Source organism: Sander vitreus, chromosome 19, assembly GCF_031162955.1.
Source record: "Sander vitreus isolate 19-12246 chromosome 19, sanVit1, whole genome shotgun sequence".
Classification (NCBI taxonomy): Eukaryota; Metazoa; Chordata; class Actinopteri; order Perciformes; family Percidae; genus Sander; species Sander vitreus.
This window is the reverse complement of record NC_135873.1, coordinates 14,490,837-14,511,916: the sequence shown is the minus strand read 5'-3', so window position 1 is coordinate 14,511,916 and position 21,080 is coordinate 14,490,837. Positions and strand designations below refer to the sequence as shown.

Here is a 21,080-nt window from a genome sequence, read left to right as displayed (position 1 = left end):
TGTACATCTCAGACGTCATCGTGCCACAAAATGCACATTATCTCATTAAAGTGTGCAACTCTGTTCTTAGACAGGCTGATAAGAACAAAAACAGAATGTATTGCATTATGTTATGTTTATCTTGACATGTGGATCTATGCCTTTGTTTAAAGTAGAGCAGTGCACATTCAAAACATACCTGTTCGGAACTGGATTGCTTGGCCTGTGGTATTGCTGCTTGCAGCTTTCTTGAGGACCGTCATCCAAATAACTTCACACTCACACTTGCTCTTCCTTGGGTTCTGTCAGGGTTAATATACATTTTTGTTTATCAAATTGAAAGAAATAACAGGGAAATGCATAGATTTTTGTCAAATAAGGTAACAGACTCATTGCCTTTACTGTATTCAAACCGATCATGCTTGTGCATAGTCGTTGTCTCAAGTTTTGAGTAGGCCTACTTCTTCCACCATTGCCAATACCGACGGTCCCAGTTAGAGACAGGTTGAAAGCTATGAAAAGTCGATGCCTGCCTGGGACCCAAGTCGAGCAGTCGTTTTTTTTTTTCTTCTTTTTGGTCAGTAAGAGTGAGTGCTCCTCACATTCCACTACGTCAAGTTGTCCCGTCATGTTGGGGAAAATGTCAGTGATGGAGAACAGGCGTTCTTATTATACATACATGGCACAGGCAGCTGCGGAACCAGACCCAGGTCAAGTCAGAGTGAGACGGAGGCAGCTGCCCAGAGTAAGCAGCTCTGAGATAACGTTATCTTATGCTTGGAAGTGGTGAATTTACAGCTCACAGCAACAACATACGATAACGTGCCTGGCTTTTGTTTGATATCTAAGGCATGCAAAAAATGTTGTGTAAGCTTTTTTAATTGAGTTTCCTCTTAGCGAAATGCTCTGAATTTAAGTTAGGCTTTTATTGTGAAGGGTAGAAACAGAAGGAGTGAAGCTAGCGTTATGCGCTGCTGTGGTCACTATGGGAGTAGTCTAAATCGACGATGTTTCATTTCCGGGATTGTTCAGGTGCAGCAGGAAATTCCGCCGGATGTTCCTCACCTTATGCTTCCTTTGTGTTGGCGTTCTAAACTCTGGTGGATTTATGAGGACTGTGGTTACAGTCCTGCTCCTCAGATCTCTGCAGGGTAAATCCAGACAGCTAGCTAGACTATCTGTCGAAACCGAGACACACGAGTGTAGATGACGTTACCCGGACAGCTGACTAATCACTCACGGACCCTCCCCCTCTCACCCACAGTGGCCATCTCTGGCAGACTCGCTCTCTCCTCCTTTTTCAACATGAAATAATAAAAAAGTCATGAGATTTTCATGTTGCACATGTGCGAGTAGTTGTAAAAAGTACTTGCACTGTCTCAAAATTTGGTCGCATTCGGTAGCCCTGCACGTAGTTGAGCACATGAGTGTTGCTGTGTAGGTAATATGCAGTGAATATGATTTTAAGTAACACTAGCTGAACCTAAGCATTTTGTTTGTAAATCATGCCATTTATGTTTCAATGTACCAGAGAATTGGTTTATTGCTCTGCATTTATTTTCATGCAGCATCAATTGTAATGGTAGCAGTTTAGCTCTATACCTGATTCTGTACAATGCAGTAATTTGTGTATTACTTTTATAGTCTCACTCCTTTTAAATGAGAACACTGTGATGCCAACGTGAATGTCATTAAAGTTCAAGAGCTCAGATGCTAACTGAGTTGTTGCTACTTCCTGTTTGGTGCTCATTACTGAATGGAGTTTGGCTGGCTGTCAGTGTACATTTCAACATCCATTAACACGTAGGTAAGAAAGCTACACATTTTCCCTGCAAGGACATTAGCTTTTAAGATCAAATGAAAGTCATATAAAATGGTAGAAAGTGAAAAAAAAAGGTTTATTTTGGACACTTTACAGATTTCCAGCATGCTTCATTACCAGTTCAATTTACAGTTTAATTTTTGTTGTTTAATATCAGCATTTTTCAAACCACAATGTCTAAATTCTTCTGTCTTAAATAACAAATTAAAGTAATCTGCTGTAACATTTGAAAAAGTTCAGTCTTTTTTTTTAGACTTTGTTTTTATGACATTTGGGATTAATGTGTTTTCCTTGTCCAAAAAATTCATCTGGCATAATGCTTAAAGATTCCAGGAATGGCTTCTGAAAATCTCCATCATAACAACTGTTTAATGGAGCAGCAAGTAACATTTTCTCCATACGTAAAAAGAAAGGTAACAAAAAATGTGAATCATATTAAGGAAATTGCATACAATAAGTTGTCTTTGTACATCATCAACCTTTTTTTAAATGGAGGTTTTACAGACACCATTGTAATGTGGTACTTTGCCTTAAAGCTTTAGTGCGTAACTTTTTGATATTAATGAACGTCCGTTACATTCAAGCCATTGCCAAATGAGTTGCTACAAAGCTAATTAAGACTATCAGCTCAACACAACTCTCTCTGTATTTCTCAGTATGGCTGTGTTTAGAAATTGTTGTCGTCCGGCAACTTTCGTACGCAGAAACTCGAGTGGAGATAATTACTTCTACTGAAGAGTCCATCATGTTTTATTTTTAAACCTCCGTGTCCTCCTTGGCTACTAGCAACTGCTTGTTGTCGTTACTTAAAATTCCTTATGGGGGCGACAGAAACAACGCACTATAGCTTTAACTCTATTAAAAAAAAACTTTGATACATATCAAAAGTAAAGGTCTACTCATTCTGCAGGACTTTTAGATTGAAGGTTGTTAATCTACTTTAGACAGAGTTTGATTTAGTGGTTCTCAACCTAGGGTTGGGTCCCCTGCAAAGGGGTCACAAGACTCTTTTGAGGGGCCATGAGATGTGAATGAAGAAGAACATTTGAGAAGAAATTCTGCGACACAAATTATTTCACTCAACACACATTTTTTGCGAAAATATTAGATATTACAAATCTTTAAATAGTTATTTAAATAAAACCAGCTTAGAGGGGAAACCTCTAAAATCTGAAACATGACAAATGGCCCCAACTACACTGCTTTTTTGTAAGGGATCACAGGGTAAAAAAGTTGGGCATCACTTGTTTAATCTGTAACAGTGAACTGCATTTTATAAAGTGTTGTTTTTTTGTGTAATATCCTAATCTGAACAGTTACACAGATAACTGAAGTATACAGTAGCATCAAAAGGAAATGCCCAGGTAAAGTAAAGTACACTCTAAGAAATATCTGTTCAGTAAAAGTTGTATGACTGTAAATTATTTTAACAGAAATTATCCGTAGAACGTGATTCACAGTTGTATTTGTGTTTATTTACATTTCAGATTGCATTTTGGGACCTTTATCTGTGCTCCGGCAACTTTTGGGGGCCATGGAGGCGAAAGCGACACAATTTGTCCGTCTGCATTTCAGCGGTAAGTAACTGGATTAGGGAGTATCAAAAGCATCAAAAAAAGCTGTGGGCCCATCACGGAACATTTTGCGATTCCGTGAAACTGCCACAGATTTTGAGTTAAAGGGGCGTGTTCATTTCACGGAATTCTGTGAGATCAGGTTGCAACATTACTAACGGGGCAGCTTTGTCTTAGAGAATTTTAAATAACAGAAAATGTTCTGGGTTTTTACTGCAGCTGCACACAAAATTTCTGTTTTTTAATTATGGGACAAAGTCCGGGTAATAAGCTGCCAGAACATTTTTCTGTTATTTTTGTACCTCACAATTGCACTTTGAGTAAATGTACTTAGTTACTTCCCTCCACTGCTACTTCAAAATATCAACATTAGCCCTGATCTAATGTTCAACTGTTATCATACTTCTTTCACTTCATCAGGGGACAAACTGAACTTTCCTCTCTGTGGGACAGATTGTGTCTTGGCTGAATTCTCCGAGGTAACAGGGGAGTGCCCGCAGATCAGAGGAAGTGTGATTAAATCAACTCCTGAACACTGGAGGGCAGGCTGCAGCCGAGGACAGAACACAGGAGGGCTGCATGTGGATTTAAAACTACTTCATGAAAACCTAACCAAAACGATTGATCTATGCAATATTATTATTATTGTATAACAAATTAGGTGAAACCTTGTGTGTGTTCATGTTTGTATTCAAATTTGTGTATTCTTTTATGGTATTATATTATTGCACATGTCCTGTACTTTTCTTTTTTTTCTTTGTTTGTGAATACATGCTTCTTGTGCCAACATTTTTACAATTTGAGTTTGTTTCACAAGTGAATGTACATTTCAAAACCCGTTAATAAAAAATTAAAATAAAAGGAGTGCTGCATGTGTCTAGACCAGGTGCGCCCCCTGCAGGGCGGTCAGAGCAGTGTATCTGGCTGAGGAGGAAGAGGAGGAAGAGGAAGAGGCGTGGGATGCTGCTCTTCTCTTCAGCTCTCTGGAGATCTGGAGCCAAGATAGCGGATAGCAGCAGCATCCGTACAGGCAGTCGCTCCACACACTCCCCTGTAAGACACACGGAGAGAGGCCTGAACACAGGTGGGAGGCTCGAACAAAAGGTGAACATTTGCATTTAGGTGCAAAAAAAGACATTTGATATGCAATGCAGCATATCTGGGTTTCATATTCTGAAATGAGATATACTCACATCCTTTTTAATTGCAGTTTTTCTTCATCGATTTGGTACATTTGACAAACTTACAATTGTCAAAACTCTACGCACAATGCTCACACCATGTGGCACATTCAGCACACCACTCTATGTGACCTGCAAAAGGTGATTACTCAATCAAACGAATTAACTAGTTTAAAATGTAAATAAATGTATTCAATTTATGTATATAATAGTCATTCGACGATTGTGCCAAAGCGATTGAGAAAAACTGTGACAGTATTACTTGAAGTTAGTTTGAAAAGAATCTACTGTACAGTACAATTTTGAAATTTGTTGTAGCTTTACTGCAGTTCTTTTTGTTTTATGTTACAAAAGTCCAAATTAGGTAAATACACCAATAATCGAGAAGCAAAAAAAAAAAAAGGAGTAATGTATAGTGATACAGCCGCTTGAAGTTAATAGACAGTGTATTTGTCAGTCATAGTAATGGTCGTGCTCTTCAGCTTCAGTAAATATCCTCCCTCGGAGGACAGTAAGTTTCTTGCAGCCAAGTCTTTGCTCTTAGCAACAGCAACCAGGACAAATGGCTTGTCAGTAATGTTAGGATGGAAATGTTGGTGGGTGAGATTAAAGAAATCAATAAAGTCTGAGAAACAGAAGGCGGCTCCAATCTTTCCATGCACAGCCTGAGCATGTGCGTTCTCCTTCATGACACTGAGTCAGCACTGTAACTCAGAGCCCAATTACCATTTTCTGTCACTTTTGATTAGAACAGAATAGAATAGAATTCCTTTTATTGTCATTATACACATGTACAACGAGATTGAAGCAACTCCTTTTCCAGTGTCAACATGTAGGTAAGAGAAATGTAACAACATGGAATAAAATAAGTAGTGCAAAAGAAAAAGGGGGGTAAGGTGCACAGTTCTGATATGCTATATACACATATAAAAATAAGAAAGACAAATATGGTTTGTATACAGTGTACACAGTGTGAAATAATGATATTGCACAGTAATGAAATTTCACAGAATTATCAGTGTTATCAGAAGTATTAAATATTAAATATTGCACAGTAATGAAATTGCACAGAATTATCAGTGTTATCAAAAGTATTAAATAATACATATTAAATATTGCACAGTATAAGAAAGTCCAGGGGTTGGGAGTATGACTGTGAAGTGAAGTCAGTGCATGTGTGAGTTCAAAGTGGTTATGGATTTTGGGAAGAAACTGTTCTTGAATCACTAGTATGTCTCGCTTCCTCACTGTCAAGTCCAAATTTTATTCTTTCATAATATCAAATCCTCAAAAGAAAATCAGCCATGATCATAATGCATTTGTGAACTTCATCGACAGGATAGTTATGGAGCATGACAAATACTTTCAGTTTTATCACCTGTTGTATTACAATTTGTGAATTTAATATTAAAGGGGTGACATGACCAACAAAATAATCCCTCCACCCACAAGCATCTTTACAGATCTGAGGATTTGATTTTTTGATTCTGATTAGGGCTGGGCAATATATCGATATCATATCGATGTTGATATGAGGATAGATTTTGTCTTAAATTTTGAATATCGTAATATGGTAGTATGACACAAGTGTTGTCTTTTCCTGGTTTTAAAGGCTGCGTTACAGTAAAGTGATGTCATTTTCTGAACTTACCAGACTGTTTTAGCTGTTCTATTGTTTTCCTTTACCGATCTAAGCAATATATCCATTATTGATGATTACTTATCAAAAATCTCATTGTGTAAATATTTTGTGAAAGCACCAATAGTCAGTCCTACAATATCGCCAACATATCAATATTAAGTGTGTCATAAGTGCTGGCAATCAGCCTCATAGGAGCAAAATCAATCAAATCAAAAAAAATCTGCTCAGTAGCACACTTTCTCTCTGCTGCGTTGACTCCCTTGTGAATTTACTGTGGGAGGGTGACATTAACTAAATGAACCAAAGTTACCACTGCACCCACAAACATCATTACAAGTCTGAATGAAAAATGCAACGTAAAGTTTACATGGAGACGCAATGATACCACAATAAACATGAACAGAAAAAAATGTGGGCTTAACTTAATTAAATGGTTGGATGGATATGTTGGAATGATGTTGGTTACCCTGTATTTACTCTCTTGCATTGTACAAAATAAAATATATAAAGAAAAAGTGCTATCAAAGAATAAATACAAAAACAAAATTATAACCCTGATTTCTGCCAGGGGCGTAAAAGTGTGTGTGTGTGTGTGTGTGTGTGTGTGTGTGTGTGTGTGTGTGTGTGTGTGTGTGTGTGTGTGTGTGTGTGTGCAGGGGGGGGGGGGGGGAGGGTGGTAGTACAAGGTCTTGACGTTCCAACAAAGTCAATGTCATCGTAAGTTTGAAGTCTTGGTAGTGAAGTTGAATCCTGTGAACATCGTCAACAACCAATGGGTGCACTCCCTCCAGCACCAAACAGGAAGCAGCAACAACCAGAGCCAGTGTTGATTATGGTTGCTAGGGCACAGCACTAAGCTAAACGCTAAAGAGGGAAAGTTGCCGATTTTCAACCCTTCTGAAGCATGTCATCCAGCGGGACATTTACCGGCGGATAAACGTGGACCTCCGGGTACTGGAGACATTCATCTGCAGGTACGGCACACTTTCCCTTAAGTTACCAGCTAACGCTAGCGGTAGCTAGCTAGCTTGGTTAAATTTTTTGTTTTAAAATCTAGTTGTAGTCTCGCAATTTGTGACCCTGCAAGATCTCCAGTCTTCACATATTAGATGGGAGATGGTGTCAGACTTTAGTCTTTTCAAAGTCTGTTTAAAGTCTACTAGTGTATGGTAGGCATTAGGATTCATCCTCTGGGGACCACAAATGTCTGTCGAAGATTTTATGGCAGTCCATCTAACAGTTGTTGAGATAAAGAAACTGTATACACTCAAAGACGATCTGGAATGCGTGCGACTGAAGTAATCTGTCTGAATCCACATTCTATTTCTATTCTCATGATAACAGCTTATACAGCATTGTCTCCTTCCACCCATGAGAGAGTTTGCTTTACAAACAGCCCACATGCTGGGACTTGTTTTCATGAGAACTTCTGGCACCTTCCTAGCTCCTGCCCTGCAGTATTGACAGCGATCCACAGCCCACTCCACCTCCAGAGAAGCCAACATTACCAACCACCTCCTTCTTTCCAATGGCAGCGCTCCAGCTTTTGCCTGCCTGGCCTCCAACCACTCCCACCTCCTCCTGCCTTATCTCTCCTTCTCTTCACTGTCCCAGAAACAAGCGTCTCTCCTTATCCAACATCAGACTCATAACTTGGCCTTGGCATGTGATGTTTGCATGTCGAACATCAGTTTCGGATTGGTTGTGTGCACTGATCGGTGACCTGATGTGTGTTAAGATCTGTGGTTATGCATGTAGTGGGTTGGTTGCCTGGGCAGCTTGCTGAATATTGAAGGCATTAACAGCTTGTTGTGTAGTCATTATGCTATTTATGACTCTAGGGCAGATGTACTAATTTAATAAGCACGTACAGCAAGGGGGTGGCTTCTGGGTCTCCAGCTCCAGATTTTTTCAAAATCCCTGACTCTTTTAGGTTTTTAAAATAACTTTCCCCTCAGTCTCTCTGACTGGACAGGCAAATCAATGGCGCAAAAGGTCTTTTACTGGGGAAATATCACCTTTGTTTCAAAATTCCTATCCTACATGTAACTTAAAAGTACATGTAGGACTTAAAAATAGTAACATCAGACAATTTTTGCCTCTTTTGTGGTGGCAGGAGTGAAAATGAGTCATCCTCAACATTTGTTGTCTTCTGGTATCAGAATGATGAAGAAAGTTGGAGAACAATTAGATACAAAAAAGGCTCTAAAAAGAAATTATTCTTCTCTTTGGCAACTATCATGTTCATCCCGAATGATTTGCAGATTTTTAGGCATTCTATTATCAAATGGCTTGAAGAAAAGTCCAAAAAGCTGCTGTAAATGCAGCATGCCCCTTGACCCCCCCTAGGTTTGGGCTAAGCCCCAAATGTTTACAACATTTGGCTCCGCCCCTGAATGTGTATTGTAGGGATGTAGCGATGCATTTTGAATCGCTTAAACATTTATATAAATGTATGAAGGTTACAACAGGTTGGGATAAAGAACGGATCGCGATGCAATTTTTAAACGGCCTAGGGCATAAACTGCTTTTGATTTAATTTGTTTGACTTCAGACGTCACTACTACTTCTTAGTTTATTAATTTGAAGAGATTTTATTTCTATTTATTTAGTTATTGTGGGATTTGTTTTAAAACTCTAATTATTATTCTTTAATTAAATTTTTGTTATAGTAAGGTCTGGCTAGTCCACACAGCATTCCGGGTTGGGAGAAAAACGTGCTCTGGTTTATTGGCATTTCTTTAAACTAATCACAGTCATCTTGGGCGGCGCTAAGAAGTGGGACTCATTTTCAGCCCTGGAGTTTCAGGCCTTAGACTGGCCCACTTTACTTCTGGACTGACTATATAAAATTATGTAATTAAAACCTTAGAATATAAGTCTGCAATAGCGCACTATTTCTCTACAACCTTGCAATTCAGTATGTTTTTGTAAAATATAAGTTCACATTCAGTTTAATAGTTAACAACATCTTTACCCTCTCCGGGAACCATCACCTTATCGTGGTGGAGGTTTGTGTGTCCCTATAAACCTAAAGGCTGTGTTGTCTGGAGCTTTGTGCTCCTGGTAGGGTATTCCATGGCAAAGTGGTCTCAGGTGAAGGGCCAGACAAAGATTGGTTCAAAAACCCTATGAGAAATCGAGGAAGAGATAGAGTGACCCTGCCCGGAAGAAGCCCGGGGCACGCGTCTAGAGCCAGGCCCAGATGGAGGGCCCCTCAGCGAGCGCCTGGTGGCCGGGTTTGCCACGGAGCCCGGTCGGGCACAGCCTGAAAAAGCTACGTGGCACCTCTCTCTCCATCCCATGTACATACCTGTGGGAGGAACCACTGGGGTCGGGTGCGCTGCCACATGAGTGGCGGTGAAGGTCAGGGGCCTCGACAGACCAGACCCGGGTGGCAGAGGCTGGCTCTGGGGACGTGGAATGTCACCTCTCTGTGGGGGAAGGAGCCAGAACTTGTGTGGGAGGTGGAACGCTACCAGTTGGATCTGGTGGGGCTTACCTCTATGCACAGTCTCGGTTCTGGAACCATACTCCTGGATAGGGGTTGGACTCTTCTTCTCCGGAGTTTCCCAGGGTGTGAGGCGCCGGGCGAGTGTAGGGATACTCACAAGCCTCCGACTGAGCGCCGCTACGTTGGAGTTTACCCTGGTGGACGAGAGGGTCGCCTCCTTACGCCTGCGGGTTGTGGGGGGGGGGAAACTCTGACTGTTGTTTGTGCACCAAACAAGAGTTCGGAGTATTCTGCCTTCTTGGAGCCCTTGAATGGAGTCCTGTATGGGGCTCCAGGGGGGGACTCCATAGTTCTGCTGGGGGACTTCAACGCGCACGTGGGTAATGATGGAGATACATGGAGAGGCGTTATTGGGAGGAACGGCCTCCCTGATCTAAACCAGAGTGGTTGTCTCTTGTTGGACTTTGTGCTAGTCATGGATTGTCTATAACAAACTCCATGTTCGAACATAGGGATGCTCATAAGTGTACTTGGTACCAGAGCACCCTAGGCCAAAGGTCAATGATCGATTTTACAATTGTTTCATCTGATCTGAGGCCGTATGTTTTGGACACTCGGGTGAAGAGAGGGGTGGAGCTGTCAACCGATCACCATCTGGTGGTGAGTCGGGTCAGGGGGTGGGGGAATATGTGCTACATGCAGCCAAGTGTGAAGCGGCTGGGATGAGGATCAGCACCTCTAAATCGGAGGCCATGGTTCTCAGCAGGAAACCGATGGAGTGCCTTCTCCAGGTAGGGAATGAGTCCTTACCCCAAGTGAAGGAGTTCAAGTACCTTGGGGTCTTGTTCGCGAGTGAGGGGACAATGGAGCGGGAGATTGGTCGGAGAATCGGCACAGCAGGTGCGGTATTACATTCAATTTATCGCACCGTTGTGACGAAAAGAGAGCTGAGCCCGAAGGCAAAGCTCTCGATCTACCGGTCAGTTTTCGTTCCTACCCTCACCTATGGTCATGAAGGCTGGGTCATGACCGAAAGAACAAGATCCAGGGTACAAGCGGCCGAAATGGGTTTCCTCAGGAGGGTGGCTGGCATCTCCCTTAGAGATAGGGTGAGAAGCTCAGTTATCCGTGAGGAGCTCGGATTAGAGCCGTCGCTCCTTCGCGTTGAAAGGAGCCAGTTGAGGTGGTTCGGGCATCTGGTAAGGATGCCCCCTGGGCACCTCCCTAGGAAGGTGTTCCAGGCACGTCCAGCCGGGAGGAGGCCTCGTGGAAGACCCAGGACTAGGTGGAGGGATTATATCTCCAACCTGGCCCGGGAACGCCTTGGGATCCCCCAGTTGGAGCTGGTTAATGTGGCTCGGGAAAGGGAAGTTTGGGGTCCCCTGCTGGAGCTGCTACCCCCGCAACCCGATACCGGATTAGCGGATGAAGATGGATGGATGGACAACATCTTTACAACAACACAATGATGTTCAACAATATCAGAATCGATCAGATATCCAAACCTTGAAATTAAATAAAAGAATATCTTTAAAAAAAAATATTTCATATTAAATCCATCCTATTCCCTTTCCGTTGTGAGCTTTGTATATTTATGCACTTGCATCTTACTTTTGATGATAAAAGACTAATGGGTCACTAGTAGCCTAACATTTGGGCATATAAAGTGTAACTAGTCTCGTATTGCCAGACCCTCCTCCAAAGCGCGCTGGAGGAGAGTCTGGCTACTCCACATAGCAATCGGGGATGGGAGGAAAATGTGTTCTGGTTTATTGGCATTTCTTTAAACCAATCATAATCGTCTTGGGCGGTGCTAAGCACCGGAGAAAAGCCGCGGTGCCACTGAAAAATAGGCTTGGAAGGAGCTTGTTTTGGTGGAACGTGTACATTTAAAAGTTGTTTTAGTTGTGCAACAGAAAACTCAGATTGGACAGATAGTCTAGCTAGCTGTCTGGATTTACCCTGCAGAGATCTGAGGAGCAGTTAACCATAGTCCTCAGAAATCCACCGGAAGTTAGAACGCCAACACAAAGAAAGTGGAAGGTAACGGACATCCGGCCGAAAATGAGGGGAGATCCGGGAAATTTCCGACGACACCTGAACAATCCCAGAAATTAAACGTTGTCTACATCTGTTGGTTTTGTACAGTTTATATATAAAGGATATGTTTCAGTCATATGTCTGCAGCTCATCCAAAAAGTATGATATGAAATCGTATTGTGAATTTAAAATCGTATTGAATCAAAAGAGTTGAATGTATCATTACCTTGTGTCCTGATCTTACTGCATCCTCAGCATATATCTAAGCTTTAGCTAATGTAACTACATAGACTGAAAACATTGCTTGCATTTCTAAAGTAATAACCGGTGTCATTAGACACACCTGCATGATGTTGCAGCTATTTCCCCTGTGTGCTGCTACTGTGTTTCATCACTGAAATGTCTCCATCTTCTCGGCAGTAATCACAATTACCCAAAGCTCCAGCAGCTCTGTGTAATTGAGCTGGGGACCCAGTGTGGTATGCAATCAGCTGCCTTGTTCCAGAAAGTGTGTGTCACGACATCACAGCTACAGGGGCCATTTCACTCCACTGAAAGAATTGAATCCCAAATTTATTTCTCACATTCCTAACCCCAGCTAGAAAGAAAACTCAGGGAAACACTGTTGTTATTTTTTGCAATCACTTCTCAACACTGGAAAAGAAGCATGAAGCTACATGACCAAAGGTGTCAAGGTAGATTTCAAATGTTAGTTAGCTATAAAAGTTGTGATACCAGTCGCATCAGATGGCCACCCACCAAGAGCAAGATTGTGTCCAAGGTTTTTGCCTGTAGAAAAAGGACGTTTTTTCTTGCCACTATCGCACCAAATCTTTGCTCATAGGGGCAATTTTTGGTTTTCTATAAATTTAAGTGTGGTCTAGAGCTGCTTTACCTCTAGAGTGTACTTTTTTGACATACTATACTATGGCTTTTTTATCATTTTTTTTGACATACTATATTTTTCCTAAATTTTTTCGACATACTATATTATGTCTTTTTCATAAATTTTTTCGACATACTATACCATGGCTATTTTTGACATACTATACTATGGCGTTTTTAATCACGTTTTTTTGACATACTATACTATGGAGTTTTCATCACTTCTTTCGACATAGTAAAATATATATTTTTTCGACCTACTATACTATGGCTTTTTTATCACTTTTTTCGACATATTATACTATGGCTTTTTTTGAGATACTATACTATGGCATTTTTATCACTTTTTTCCACATACTTTTTTATCACTTTTTTCCAAATACTATACTGTGTCAGTTTCATGAATTTGTCCGACTTATTATTATTATTATTATCATTTTTTACTTTTTTTGACATACTATACTATGACTTTTTTCAACATACTATACTATGGCTTTTTTATCCCTTTTTTTGAGAAGCTACTTAAGTACCAGGTCTGATAGGGCAGGGACGTAATAGAATTGTTGGGTCTTTTTCATCACTTTTTTCGACATACTATACTATGTCTTTTCCATAAATTATTTCGACATACTATACTATGGCTCATTTTTCACTTTTTTCGACATACTATACTATGGCGTTTTCATCACTTTAGTCAACATACTATACTATGGCGTTATCATCACTTTTCTCGACATACTATAATATGGCTTTTTTTTGGCATACTATACTATGGCTTTTTTCTAAATTTTTCGACATACTATACTATGTCTTTTCTATCACGTTTTTCGACATACTATACTATGGCTCATTTTTCACTTTTTTCGACAAATGCTATACTATGGCATTTTCATCACTTTAGTCAACATACTATACTATGGCTTTTTTTCACTTTTTCTCGACATACTAGTATCTATGGCTCAGATATAGAGAATGATTGGACACACAAGGTTGTATGCTCATACTCACGGGTGTTGTATTTGAGATACTATTTCTAGGGCATAAATTTATGTCGACATAGCTAGTACTCATGTACTTACTATACTTTAGATATATTATGTTATTGCTTCTTCATCACTTTTTTCGACATACTATACTATGGCTTTTTTCCACATACTATACTATGGCGTTATCATCACTTTTTTTGACATACTATAATATGGCTTTTTTTCGGCATACTGCACTATGGCGTTTTTATCACTTTTTTCGACATACTATACTATGGCTTTTTTTGACATACTCTACTATGGTGTTTACATCACTTTTTTTGACATACTATAATATTATCACTTTTTTTGACATACTATACTATGGCTTTTTTCGACATACTATACTATGGCTCATTTTTCACCTTTTTCGACATACTATACTATGCCTATTTTATCACTTTTATCGACATACTATACTGTCTTTTTTATAAATTTTTCGACATACAATACTATGTCTTTTTTATCACTTTTTTCGACATACTATACTATGGCTTTTTTATCACTTTTTTCGACATACTATACTATGTCTTTTCCATAAATTATTTCGACATACTATACTATGGCTCATTTTTCACTTTTGTCGACATACTATATATACTATGGCTTTTTTCCACATACTATACTATGGTATTTTCATCACTTTTTTCGACATACTATAATATGGCTTTTTTATCACGTTTTTCGACATACTATACTATGGCTTTTTTCCACATACTATACTATGGTGTTTTCATCACTTTTTTTGGACACACTATACTATGACTTTTTTCGACATACTATACTATGGCTTTATTCGACATGCTATACTGTGGCGTTTTCATCACTTTAGTCAACATACTATACTATGGTGTTTTCATCACTTTTTTTGACATACTATACTATGACTTTTTTCGACATACTATACTATGGCTCATTTTTCACCTTTTTCGACATACTATACTATGCCTATTTTATCACTTTTATCGACATACTATACTATAGCTTTTTTCCACATACTAAACTATGGTGTTTTCATCACTTTTTTCGACATACTATACTATGTCTTTTTTATAGCTCTATGACATACTATACTATGGCTTTGATTATACAGCTTTTTTCGACATACTATACTATGGCTTTTTTATATTTGACATGCTATACTATGACTTTTCTATCGACATACTATACTATGGCGTTTTCATAACTTTTTTCGACATACTATACTATGGCTTTTATGACTATATTTGACATACTATACTATGGCTTTTTCATCACTTTTTTTCGACATACTATACTATGGCTTTTTTTTCCACATACTATACTTCTTATGGCTGTTTTTCGACATACTATACTATGGCTTTTTTATCACTATTTTTTGACATACTATACTATGGCTTTTTTCGACATACTATACTATGGCTTTTTTCGACATACTATACTATGGCGTTTTCATCACTTTTTTCGACATACTATACTATGGCTTTTTTTGACATACTCTACTATGGTGTTTACATCACTTTTTTTGACATACTATAATATTACTCTTTTTTGGCATACTATACTATGGCTTTTTTTATAAATTTTTCGACATACAATACTATGTCTTTTTTATAAATTTTTCGACATACAATACTGTCTTTTTTATAAATTTTTCGACATACAATACTATGTCTTTTTTATCACTTTTTTCGACATACTATACTATGTCTTTTCCATAAATTATTTCGACATACTATACTATGGCTCATTTATCACTTTTTTTCGACATACTATACTATGTCTTTTTCCATAAATTATTTTCGACATACTATACTATGGCTTATTTTTCACTTTTTTCGACATACTATACTTTGTCTTTTTTGTCACTTTTTCGACATACTATGCCATGGCTTTTTATCCCTTTTTTCGACATACTGTACCATAGCTTTTTTTCGTCATGCTATACTTTGTCTTTTTCGACATACTATACTATGTCTTTTTCATACATTTTTTCAACATACTATACCATGGCTTTTTTCGACATACTATTTCATGGCTTTTTTTAATCATTTGTTTTTTGACTTATTATACTATGGCTTATTTTTCAATTCATTCAACATACTATACTATGGCTTTTTTATCTTTTTATTTTTTGACATACTATACTATGGCTTTTCATCACTTTTTTCCACATACTATACTATGGCTTTTTTCGACATACTACACTATGGATTATTTTTACCTTTTTTTTGGGCATTTCATCCCTTTTTTCAACATACTATACTACTTCTTTTTTTATCACTTTTTTCGACATACTATAATATGTCTTTTTTCGACGTACTATTTTATGGCGTTTTCATCACTTTTTTCGACATAGTATACCATGGCTTTTTTTGACATGCTATACTATAGCGTTTTTACTACTTTTTTCGACATACTATACTATGGCTTTTTCATAAATTCTTTCGATATATATATTGCTTTTTTCGACATATTAAAGTATGGCTTTTTATCAATTATTTCAACATACTATACTATGACTTTTCAACATACTATACTATGGCTTATTTTTCACTTTTTTCAACATACTATACTATGGCTTATTTTTCATTATTTTCACCATACTCTATTATGGCTTTTCTCGACATACTCTTGATGGCTTTTTTATCCCTTTTTTCGACATACTATACTAGCACTTTTTTCGACATAGTATACTATGGCTTTTTATCAATTATTTCAACATACTAGAGTATGGCTTTTTAATTTTTATTTTGACAGAAAAGACAAATGCAGCAGAATTCTTCACTGAATAGAAAGCAAGCACAGTTCTTTTATCTTTTATCTTTTTGCCTTGACACTCTAAATTAAGATTACATTTACCCACAATGTGTGAAATACTATATGTTGTAATCAATAGTGAAATCTGTACTGTATTACCCGTATGCCGTATCGTTCCCTGACAGACGCCCTCATGGCGAGAGATGCCGGTGGGACGCAGCCGATACAGTCCAGCAGAGGCAGACAGGGACAGGCACCCACTGCACTAGTCACCTTACAGGTGAACACTGGGAAGCAGCACAGGGCAAAGCAGCCTGCACATACACACACACACGCACGCGCACACACACACACACACACACAGTAGATCAACTAACAGTACACAAAAACATGACATGACGGTTTAGGCTTTTATCTTTTCAGGAAATGCATTTTTCTGCATTCAGCAGAGACTGTCAGAAATATTATAACTCTTATAATTTATATACTTCATTATGTTTGCACACTTACAGTCACCCACGTCTTTATGGCACTCACACAGGCCAGTACTCCATTGACCTGCCTCCTGAACCCTGCTCTCCGGCTGGACCTGGACCACCTGTCGAGACATGGCTGAGCTGGCCATGAACGACCATGATAGAGAGGTGGGGACACGATTAAAATACTTTATACTATTATTAGTCAAATGTACTTAAAGTATGTAAAGCAAAATGTTTCACTAGCTGCTGAATCACGCATGTCAAAGTCAAGTATTATTAGATTATGTTCCATACCATTTTTTTCTTTTCCAATACCGATTTCGATACTTTAACTTGCATATCCCTGTATAGATGTGTTAGATACATATAAAGAATAAATGCTATTGAACTTTTTATTATTCTCTAGTTTGACAGTCAGTCATGACGGAAAAAAGATCAATAGACTACTTTAAAAAAAAAGACAATTCTGGGCTAAATTACGTGGTATCAGATCGGTGCTTAGACCGAGAGTTATTTATAAGTGGTATTGATAACAGAAAAACTCTAGTTATTAAATATTACAATATTGGTTTATTATTACTGGTACATTCATGTAAGGAGCATTTTATTGTTGCATCTGATCGAGACAGCGCTACTTCTAACTATTTTACATACATTTGGTTTGTTGGATTTAAAACAATGTACAAGCTGATGATTTGCTTTGTATGTGAAATATGAATGCATAAAGTAATATAAGTGAAGCAGAAATATGAAGTGGCATAAAACTAATATACTCAAATAAGAAAAAAAATCCATAGAAAAACGCACAACGTCCTGGCAGAAAATTATCAGTACCTTTTCTGTTAAGTTCACAAAACTCTAACTCTGCATTCCCCCCATACTGTTCTATTTATTTATTTACAGATGTACACACTGTAATTACACCTATAAATAGCCATATTCTACTGCTTTTCATACTATTCATCCTGCACATTACATTACTACCTGCACACTTACTTACTACCTGCACACTTACTATTCTTATAATGCACATAGCTGTACATACTGTATGTACTACTACATATCTGTCTATATGGTTCATTCAGTATATCCATATTTATTCTGTTTTTCTTATTATATATTCTGTTAATACAATGCATATATCTATATCTATATTATTCTTACTACTAGTATAATGTCACTGCTACTACATTGCACATATCTGCACGTGTTGTTCATACATTGTTCATATTACATAGCCATATTTATTCTGCTCTTATAACACTGCAATATATTTCTTGTCCTGCCTATGCACCACCTGTCTACACTTGAATATCGCATTGCACTTTTCTGCTTTTTTTGGCACTTGTTGGACGCAAACTGTATTTCGCTGTCTTTGTACTTGTACACTGCACAATGACAATAAAGTTGAATCTAATCTAATCTAATCTAATTTCTGTTAATCCAAAAAAACTCATTATTCTGTAGATTTACCTATTTACCTTTAACTGGCCTTCAACGGACATTTCTATTAATCCAAAAAAACTAAATATATGGACAAACACTTTCATCATTACAGAAAATTCCTTCATATGAACACGGTATATTAGCCTGTAGTTCTACGGACTTTTCTAACAGTGTAGTAAATTACTAGTACAAATACTAGTAAAAAGTGTACTAGTTGCTATCTGCCACTTAGATAGTTTGATCTCAAACACTTATTTTGAAAAACGAAAGTTGCCAACACATATGGCAAACACATAAGTAGTACATTCTAGTAATATAAGCCTTTCAGGAGATTGGGGTTGCTATCTGATCTACTAGTTTGCAGCTAAAGGGAATTTTGGCCTAGTGCTAGTGCTGATTGCTGGCCCATGTGTAATCTATCACCTCTACACATCGCCACCAGATAAATAAAAAGAGGATACAAAGCAGCCGACTCTGTATCCGCGGCCCATAATTCTGTCCAAAGCCAACATCCACAGGAAAACATTATCTCAGTCAAAAGACAAGCTCAACAAACCCGTGAGGTGCTCAGAACAAAGGTCCACGCCCCTAACCTTGACTAAAGATTAAACACAGCATGGCGCCTGGCATGAGTTCCTCTCTAGCTCTGCTCTCCAGCCACACAGGAGAGAAAAATTCCACCAGAACGTTCCAATTTATTTCCAGAACATGTGCGGCTCAGAGCCAGCCACTACTTGTACTCTGCAGAATGACTTACATTAGTGAAGTAGAACTAAAAATATGTAACCAGGTTTGTTTCGATAAAGAATAGATGACTTACCTGTCTGCGCTTGTTTAATCCCCCCCCAAAAAAAAACCAGCACAGTTTTGTTATCTTCTGTGGGACCTTTTTTCTATTTCTGCCTTCTTACTTTGACTTTTGCATGTGTGTGTGCTCTTTGCTTGACTGCAGTGTTTTGGTGTAAATATGAAACTGCCAGATAAGACGGGTAAACAAGGCATTCCACTTCCATGACACTTGACTCAGCTGACCTGCAGTACGTTTATTCAGACACCGCAGTGAGAGGTTAGTTGATGTCTAAAGGGATGTCCAGACACTGTGTCTTTAGGCTACTAGTTTATAGTTCATAGTTTATTATAAGGATCCACAGCTGACGCCCTAGATAACCAGCTAGTCTTCCTGGGCAGTAGTGTAGTCTAATGTATTTTAGCGGGTATACTGTACTATATAAATATATGGACCAGAATGGACATATGGGGTCTGGGTGTCCTCCCCCAAGGGAATTTTGAGCGTCAAAGACTTTATGAGTATGTTTTTGCATGTCATTGCACATTTTTAAGTGGGTATATGGAAATCCTGGAGCTTTCTTAGTGGGTATACTGCGTATACCTGCGTATCACGTAGACTACACCACTGTTCCTGGGGTCCAAAAACAACATTAAATCAGACCAAGGGCGCAGGTTTTGTTTCAAAGCAAGGCAAGGCCGCTTTATAGTATTCAACCAAGTAACTTCAGTAACAATTACAAATACAAAAACAGATCATATACGAGAATAAAAGTTACAGTGCAGCATAAGAAGTGAACAAAGTGAAAAAGAAAGGTCTTCTGCCTTGATTTAAAAGAACTGAGTGTTGCGGCGGAGTTTGTTTCAACACATAACCTTTCCCCTAAAATAATTTTGAGCGTCAAACACTTCATTTCCTGCATTCTGGTGATTTCTTTATGCAACAATTGAGGGTGGAAATGTCTTTATTTATGTGAAGGAAATTATTATTTTCCTGTATTGTTCAAAACTTTCTGCATATTAAAAGATAATAATAAAGATAACTAGTCAGTGGCATTATACTTGTTAGGTCAATTCCACTAAATCAGTTATTAATAATCAGTTAGTTATAGAACTGCACACCCGGTCGGTACTCAGGAAAGCCATTATAATCACACAGGATGCCCCCCCTTCACCCATCCTTTCAGTTACTGCCATTAGGGCGACGCTACAGAGTCCCATTTGCTAAAAAAATATATATATAAATATATATAGAATATATGAAAACTCCTTCATCCCCACTGCCATCACCACACTGAAACAGCCATACACAGACAGCATCAAACAGCTCCATTCAGGCTTCTTCTTGCACTGTTTTAGCATGTTGCACATGTTTTAAAGTCAATGTTATTACACTGTTTATATATATGTATCTTTATGTTCTTATACTGTATTTTAGGTCATTTGAGCCTCGTGACAGACAACAACGTTTTTGTTATCTTATCTTATTGCCATTGTGGAAAGTGTGGAGTGGAGTGTTTTGGTTTTAGAGTCACGCCACTGTGCACCCATGTGATGCCAGTTGAGCAAGAGGCGTGAGAAAGCCCAAAATGTCATCACAAAGCACTTTTTTTTTTAGAATTATTAACCACCAGTGTATCATTGAGAGTAAGATTTTGAAGCTAGGCTGATGTTTAACTGTGTAACTGTTTTTTTTGCTCCTGTCACATTATTACTCACTGTGGGTTCATTTGTCACTCTATCTGCAAGTTTAACAAGCACAACCATGGCCAGAAGTAAATAACTTTTGGGCATTACAACACAGTTATAATGGCATACAACATAACAAAAATGAAAAATGTAAGTTAAATGTATTTGATTATTTTATTTTTTTATTTTTATTTTTTAAATCAAAAAACTGTTGAATCAGATAATACAACATTTCCCTAAAGGAACACATGTATACAATACAGGAACAAAATAATGTTGGCTTTACATCAATCACACAAAGAATTATTTGCATTTTTACAACCTTAACACTAGTGGCTG

At 38.2% G+C, this 21,080-nt stretch overlaps 1 protein-coding gene across 6 annotated transcripts; it reads right to left on the bottom strand.

Annotated features, from left to right (window-relative positions):
• Positions 1 to 1,858: 1,858 nt before the first annotated feature.
• Positions 1,859 to 19,212, bottom strand: LOC144534060 (placenta-specific gene 8 protein-like). Of its 6 annotated transcripts, XM_078275724.1 has the most exons (5): positions 18,690 to 18,788; positions 17,115 to 17,163; positions 16,852 to 16,958; positions 16,501 to 16,655; positions 1,859 to 4,426 (listed from the first exon to the last, which is right to left on the bottom strand). In XM_078275724.1, exons 1-5 carry the CDS (start codon positions 18,697 to 18,699, stop codon positions 4,253 to 4,255), a joined length of 495 nt encoding a protein of 164 aa, XP_078131850.1. In that variant the 5' UTR covers positions 18,700 to 18,788; the 3' UTR covers positions 1,859 to 4,252. The 6 variants fall into 6 exon arrangements, with proteins under 6 accessions (XP_078131850.1, XP_078131852.1, XP_078131855.1 ...); XM_078275726.1 differs by lacking the exons at positions 17,115 to 17,163; positions 18,690 to 18,788 and adding an exon at positions 19,087 to 19,212; XM_078275729.1 differs by lacking the exons at positions 17,115 to 17,163; positions 18,690 to 18,788 and adding an exon at positions 19,087 to 19,212 and having other exon boundaries at positions 16,852 to 16,953.
• Positions 19,213 to 21,080: the final 1,868 nt, after the last annotated feature.

Coding starts and splice junctions, on each gene's coding strand:
- LOC144534060 (XM_078275724.1), bottom strand. Junction 16,959..17,114: donor TATTGGAAAAGAAAAAAATG/GTATGGAACATA, acceptor GTTCATGGCCAG/CTCAGCCATGTCTCGACAGG. Junction 16,656..16,851: donor CCATAAAGACGTGGGTGACT/GTAAGTGTGCAA, acceptor GTGTATGTGCAG/GCTGCTTTGCCCTGTGCTGC.